The sequence below is a fragment of the Sinocyclocheilus anshuiensis genome, unplaced genomic scaffold, assembly GCF_001515605.1.
Source record: "Sinocyclocheilus anshuiensis isolate Anshui unplaced genomic scaffold, SAMN03320099.WGS_v1.1 scaffold154, whole genome shotgun sequence".
NCBI lineage: Eukaryota > Metazoa > Chordata > Actinopteri > Cypriniformes > Cyprinidae > Sinocyclocheilus > Sinocyclocheilus anshuiensis.
The window spans coordinates 2671145-2678678 of NW_015546101.1; the positions used below are offsets into that span (position 1 = coordinate 2671145).

The 7534-nt window shown below is 35.3% G+C and overlaps 1 protein-coding gene across 4 annotated transcripts in view; it reads right to left on the reverse strand.

Annotated features, from left to right (window-relative positions):
* LOC107700470 (plakophilin-3-like) overlaps positions 1 to 7534 on the reverse strand; it is a 29170-nt gene that overhangs the window by 6498 nt on the left and 15138 nt on the right. For all 4 annotated transcript variants that reach the window (XM_016502130.1, XM_016502128.1, XM_016502127.1 and 1 more), the window contains 6 exons: positions 5401 to 5524; positions 4000 to 4204; positions 2554 to 2728; positions 1813 to 1930; positions 1403 to 1567; positions 356 to 535 (listed from right to left, as the gene is read on the reverse strand). In XM_016502130.1, the coding sequence (XP_016357616.1) occupies positions 356 to 535; positions 1403 to 1567; positions 1813 to 1930; positions 2554 to 2728; positions 4000 to 4204; positions 5401 to 5524 (967 nt within the window). The remainder of the gene's footprint in view (positions 1 to 355; positions 536 to 1402; positions 1568 to 1812; positions 1931 to 2553; positions 2729 to 3999; positions 4205 to 5400; positions 5525 to 7534) is intronic.

Here is a 7534-nt window from a genome sequence, read left to right on the forward strand (position 1 = left end):
TTTGTATCATCCCGTTCTACTAGTTCTACAGCTTCAGTTTCGAAGATTTCACGCTTAGTAACGCATACAGCGGTGTCCTTGCCACACACTGTGGCAAGGACACCGCTGTATGCGTTACTAAGAGACCCTTTTCACTGTTGCACTAACAGTGAAAAGGGACCCCTCTCAAACAGTGTTCCGAACGTTGTTTAAACGACATACGTATTGCGGTATTGTAAAAATTAATATCATAAGAAAAATAAACACCGGTATTCGGTATGAACCGGTATACCGCCCAGCCCTAACGTTACATATGATTACGACTCACAAATTAGATGAAATATGAGGAAGTTCAGTGTCGTATCTGGTATCTCACCCTGCTGTCGCCCGCTGTGATGTTCTGCAGGGCTCCCGCCGCTCCCTCACATGTGGCTGTGTTTGTTTCGGTGTTCTGCAGGATGCGGTTGTACAGAGCGACTATCTGAGGGTGCCACAGCCAATCTGTTCCTTTCGGGACTCGTGCCACTTCAGAGAAGGTGCTCAGGTCTTGATTCCTCTGATGGGACACATTATAACTCATTAATGACAGACTGCAGATATGAAGTATAATACCTCTGTCTATTGCACTGGAGAGATAATTACACTAACTCTTCAAAGGTTTGAGGTCAGTAAGAAATTTTTTGTTTTCAAGAAATTAAAAATTTATTTTAGCAAGGACGCATGAAATTGATCAAAAGTGACAGTAAAGACATTTATAGTGCTGCAAAAAAAATGAAAGTAAAGTTTCAAATAAATGCTGCTCTTTTTAAATTCCTATTCATCAACAAAATTCTGAAAAAAGTGTATTATTGCTTCCACAGAAATATTAAGCAGCACAACTGTTTTCAATATTTATAATAATATAATATAACAATAAAAAATGATAGAATGATTTCTGGAAGATAATGTGATATTGAAGAATGGAGTAATGGCTGCTGAAAATTCTGATTTCCTACAACAAAAATACATTTTTCTAAAAAATATTAAAACAGAAAACGGTTATTCTAAATTGTAATAATATTTCACAATAATATTGTTTTTACTATATTTTGATCAAATAAATATAGCCTTATGAGCATAAGTGATTTCTTTTAAAAACATTTAAAAAATCGCCCCGTTCTTAAAACGTTCAATGGTAGAGTATGTATTATTATTTACAATATACTGTATATTCAAAGAATATCCTATATAAAAAAGGATATATTGTTGTAAAATAAAAAAAATGTCAACAAATAATTTCGGGAAATATTAGATTAGGTTTGGGAAAAATCAAATGTGAACAATATAAAATACATAATATGTGAAAGGAAAGTAAGTTTAATAATATTGCTAATACGTTAAAATGTATGTTGATGTGATAGCAGATTGTGGGTGAGTGACTGACATCTTTTGCTTTCTTGCTCTGTGGTGTGAAGCAGCTGATGGGGTCGTTGTGCCGCGTGTCCTGTGCTCGAGTGGGTCCTTCCAAACGCATCTGAACTGAAGCAGGGATCTCAGAGTACAGCTGGTACGACAGGTTGCGCAGGACACACACACAGTTTTCTACACCCTAGAGGCACAGAATTACAGAATGAGGATTTCAAATGCTTTTGTAAATGATGTTTTGATTATATATCTATATTTGACTATATTTGATTTATATAGATTTATAGATAACAATTGTTTTCTAATTGCCATGTGAGAACTAATGTAGATCTAGAATGGTTTTCAACTGGCAAAGATGCACTTTGTGCACTGGCTCAAGGCTAGCATATTAGCAAGCACAACATTTGAATGTCAATTCCCAGGTCTGACCTTGTCCTCTCCTTTTCCCTCCTGTAGGGAGTTTTCGATGTATCCAACCAGAGAGTCTACCAGCCCTCGCGTTTCCCGCATCTGCTGCCTGGTTCTTTCATTCACTGAGCTCAGGTTCCTTCAATGCATATAAAGGGGTGTTGTTAACATGTCAAGATGTTTTATTTCATGCATTTGTGTTAAAATATTTTTAGGAGGTTAATCTTTATTGTGTCTATAAATCTTTCCAGCGGGAACTCTTACACGTTGTATACTCTTTGTATGGCATCTTTTACAAACTTGTATATTACAAAAAGGTGGCAAAAACCATTAATAATAAACATAATAATAAACATCAGTAACATTATAAACATCAATAAACATCAGCCATAAACATTCATATTTGAGGTTGTTAACCATTGAAAGCATGTGAGTGATTGTGTGTACAGTGCATTAACTCTTGCTTTATTTCAGGTACATTTTTAACAAATATACAAGTACCTGACATTATGCACAATAACAGGCTGAAATATATATATGTTGTATATTCTGAAATATACAATTTATAATTTTATTTTTTTTAATGTTAAAATTAAGCATTCATTTTGGATACATTTTATGCTCCCACAATTGAAATATCTGGGGCTTTTTATTAAATTCGCTGACATTTGTGCCCCATGCTCTAGTTAATTTTTAACTATGCTGTGCATGCATAGAACTCAAATGCATTTAAATGCATGCATGTATATGTGAGGTCTGTACCTGAGGCAACCTGTGGTGTTGTAGAAAATATCAGCCTCAGACGCACTCTGTTGAATGACACCAGCATCTCCTCCGCCTGACAGAGGCACCAGCACTCTCTCTGTCAGCTCAGACAAACTCTCTCTGGCCAGCCTCTCCTTCAAACTGTCTTTAGAAGACAGGTTCCACAAAATCCCTACAGAGACCAAGAGAGAGAGAGAGAGAGAGAGAGAGAGAGAGAGAGAGAGAGAGATTTGTCAAAGACACTTATAATTTAAAATGTTTAGTCCTCTTTAATGAGTTTAGCTTTTTGCATATAAATATAGCATATATTCGTAAATGCTGATGGAGTGTAACAACTAATAGCCTATTACATTTTAGTTATATCATATATATGTATATATATATATATAAAGGTTGTTTTTTTTTTTTTTTAAATCTCATCTTCCACTACTACAGCATACTTTGTATCTACATATATGTATCCCAAAAAATTACTTTAATCCAATTTCACCACCTAAACCATGTGGTTTGTAAAAAATTCTAATAAAAAATCATGTGGATTTCTGCCATTCAGACAAAATAATTCATTCATAAATCTAAATGGATTTATGTAAAAAAAAAATGCATTTCAAAATTTAAAACATGTTTATTCATTTCATTATGAAAATAATTGACGAACTGACATTGCAGGGATGAATATTTTAAACATATGACCGCCCAGTCATGGTAAAGTAGTAGTCAAGCATTCAAATTCAAATGCTGCAAAAAGTGCATAATTGAGAACTACTGCACATATTATAAGCAGTAATCTAGTAGAAATATCTATATTAATCAAGAATAATATGTTAATGTGTGATTAATATGTATAAAAATTATTTTAAAAACAACAGCACATTTACATTTATAGTCTAAGTTCTCAAATGTTATTTAGTATGGGGATGTTTACTACACAGAGCACTAAGCTGCTAGTGACTTGTGAGGTTTTAAGGCCAACACAGTTAAGTGTACAAGTCATGAAATGTCACTAAGAGACCTGGCAACCCTGAGTCCAGCAGGAAAGAATGTCAAGGATTGTTTACTAAGTGCGTGTGGGTGCGTGAGGGGGTGGGGGTGATAGCAGAGCTCACAAAGCACAAAGGCCTCTGGGAGTCTACTTCCCACTGCATCTGAGACTTAGAGCGATTCCAGGAAACAGCCAGACCACTTTTTTCTTTTCTGTTCTCTCTGTTTCTCCAAATACACTCGCTCACTGTTCCGCTTAGCTCTCTTCCTGTCTGCGCTGACAATTCTGCTTGGCACTTAAAAATCACCCGAATGATGCAGGTGGAATTTCTGGACTAAAACAATACTGATGTATATACTTGACTTCTAGCTAAGACATGCGTGCCACTTTGTATTTGCAAAGTGAAGTTCACAGTCCAAAAATTTGCCTTGCTCTGAAAAACAAAACTCACACAAACATACCTGTGATATTTTTGCGTAGTTCATCATCGGGTTCTCTTAAAGCACCAATTAGTTTGCTAATTCCACCAGCTTCGATAAGTGCTGTCTTGTTGTCCATATTCTCGTAGATGAGGTTGCGTGTAGCACCTGTCGCATAGCGCTGAACTTCTTGGTTCTCACTGCTAAACAGCTGTACTAATGCTGAGATGCCCTTCAAACTGCGCACCTGTGCATCAAGAAAAACATCTACTTTAGCTCTGTGAGAAATATCCTGATTCCTAAGTGATCCCATGTCTCTGAATCCCATTTTTGTGTTTCACACTTCATAGACAAAAATCGTTAATCTCTTGAACACTTTTTTCAGCACAACATGGCAACCTGCTCAGACATCTGTCTGTGTTTTGCCATCATGTGCTCTCAGGCGGAATGTTCTGCCCCCTGAGGTCCAGGATAAAGATTAAAGGCAGGGTGAAGGTATTCTCTCCATCTGGCTTGAGTATAACATATAACAATAGAGACGGAAAATCAGCTTAGCCTTGAGCTTTACCATGCTCCATTAATTATGCAAATATATATTTTGCTGACAACAAAATTTTTTTTTAAACAAACTTCACGTGATATACTTTTTGTTGTAGAGTTGTCTATTTGTCTTAATTCCTTCCCTTGAACATGGTTTATGTTTATAGACTTTAAAAGGATTTTTGGTCATTTTGTCTACTCGAGCACTCAACAGATAAATCAATCTTTGAGGAGGATTCATTCTGCGCTATTTTTTGCACAATGGGTTATTGTACTTATGCATCAGTCTTTGGTTGCTGCTGCCTGTTTCTTCAGTGTCTCGGGCCATGAGCTTTGAGATTTTTAGACAAAGTGTGAAGTTCACAAGAGTTCAACTTTTTAAAACACATCACTAGGCCCGGCATTCTGTTCCTGTAGGATGCACTTCATCTAGCTGCTTTTGAAAGGAAGAACACATCCTGTGTGTACGCCCTCTAATCCTGTCCAAACAGAGCTTTGTTGCTGCCCTGGACTGAAAGCCTCGATAATATACTTAAGCAAAAATTGCTGTCTGCCCAGGATGGACCCCAAGGAAATCGAAAAAATGACACTGTAACCAATCACAACGTTAAAACATATGATATCATTTTGTTGTTGATTTCGACTGAATTGTGAAATGTTTCGAAGTTTAAAAAAAATCAAATATTAGTGGTTATTTGGAAAAATCATAACATTATTGGATATCTTTCACAAGGACATTCATAAGTGCATGAGGTTTCACCGACTAGTGTGAAATATAAAGGTAAAATTGGATCTCTATTCTCATTTCCTTAGTTCTGTCATAGTACAGTATGTGTTATTTCCATAGTGTCCTTTATTTCAAATGTATATTTCTGATCTAATAAATAAATGATATATTTTTACCATGGTCTTGGCTTCATTGCTGTGGTAACACTGATGCTGTATGTAGGCTGCTCCCAACATCTGCATAGCAACATCAGTGGAAGAGAGGTAACTGACTGCTGTAGTCATGTCCAGGTTATGGATTCTGTTCATTCACACAAACAAAATAGAAAGTGTTACAAAATATATTCTATAAATATAATATACTTAAAATTTTGAATATGTTTTTTATTAAATAAAATTATATTTAATTTGTAAGCATAATTGAATACATTACCCATCAAAAGTTTAGGGAAAGTCAGAGTAAGATTTTTTTTTTTAAAGAAATTAATACTTTTATCCAGCAAGGATATATTAAATTGATTGAGAGTAAATACTTTTGGATTGTTACATATTTCTACTTGAAATAAATGCTGTTCTTTTTTGAACTTTCTATTCATCAAAGAATCCTGAAAAAATGTTTCACAGGTTCCACAAAAACTATTAAGCACCACAACTGTTTCACAACCTTGATAATAATGTTTCTTGAGCAGCAAATCAGCATATTAAGAGTGATTTCTAAGGATCATGTGTAGGGATGTAACGATTAACCGCGAGCCGGTTGAAAATCGATTCAAATAGTGACGATTCAAATCGGTTGAGATGCCAAACAAATGGCGATACAATTGGAGTAGACGTTTATATGAATGTATCTCTGAGGGGAACTGACTATCTTTAGAAAAGTTTACATGGTATTTTCTTTTCATCTTGCCTCTGAACAATGCATATTAAAGTAGTGTTCATAAAGCTCTTCTTTGTTTACAGCGGTAACCCAGGAAACACTGTATCATTTCTGTTCATGAGCGCCACCTGCTGTCAGCGAGTGAATCTGCGTCTCATTCAGCTCGTCTGCGGTTTCGTTCAGATATGTTTTATGTAGTATAGTTTCACAAAACTAATGTCAGACCATTCTGTTTTTGCTTCAAATTTCGAAATTATACAGTCTAATTTAGATTAAAAACTACTCATGCTGCATGTATGCTGCTTCTTTGTTTGGAAGAGCACAGACAAAGCCTTAAGTTTGTTCATATTAAGAGATTTATTTTATTTGTGTAACTTACTTGTTTGATTTGGGGTTTGTTTTAAAATTTCAATTTAGTTTTGTTATATTTCAATTTCACAAAGAAACGTGCAGTAATAGCCTAATAAAACGACACCTTTTCATTTACTGTATAATGCCTTCAATCTCATTTTGTTAAAAAAAATTGTGAGAAAATCGAATCGTGAAATCAAAATCGTGAATTGAATCGAATCGTGAGTTGAGTGAATCGTTACACCCCTAATCATGTGACACTGAGAACTGGAGTAATGGCTGCTGACGTTCTGAAGTTTTAGCTTTGCCATCACAAGTATGAACTACATTTTAAAATATACTAAAACAGAAAACAGTCATTTTAAAATATAATCACATTTTACAATATTACTGTTTTTTTGTATTTTTTTTTTTTTTATCAAATAAATGCAGCCTTGGTGAGCAAAAGAGATTTATTTAAAAAAACACAAAAATCTTACCAACCCCATACTTTTGAAGGTTGTGTACGTGTTTCATATTTTTGCTAATAATTCATGATGCATCATCAAGTGTTTAAAGCAAAAGTTCTCATCATGCATATTGCATTGTATGAATGCTTCTATGTTGTATATACCTATAGGCTTGAATTTTGTATATATGGCAAGAGAACATGACTAAATGGAATCAATTTACATTTTCTTAAAGGGGTGGTTCACTGTTTTTTTTCTAGGCTTGATTGTGTTTATGGGGTGCAGTCTAACATGTGTTAATGCTTCATTTTTTTAAAAACGCATTATTTTTCACATAATTTACCTTTATTCCAGACCGCTCTGTCCCTTCTCTGAGAAACACGATGATCATTTCCTTCTTTTATGAAGCCCCTCCATCAGAAATAGGCGATGGGCTATGATTGGTTAGCTAGCCAAGTGTGTTATGATTGGCTAAAGCACCTCTAGTGCGCGTCTAAACGTGCCACCCCTCACCTCAGCGGCATGTGCTCCGGTTGTATTGTAAACAATGGCGTCGTCTATATTGCTTATCATTTTGAGCCCGATTGAGAAGCAGAGGATATTATTGAAGAGGATCATGCAGAACCTGTGCAAG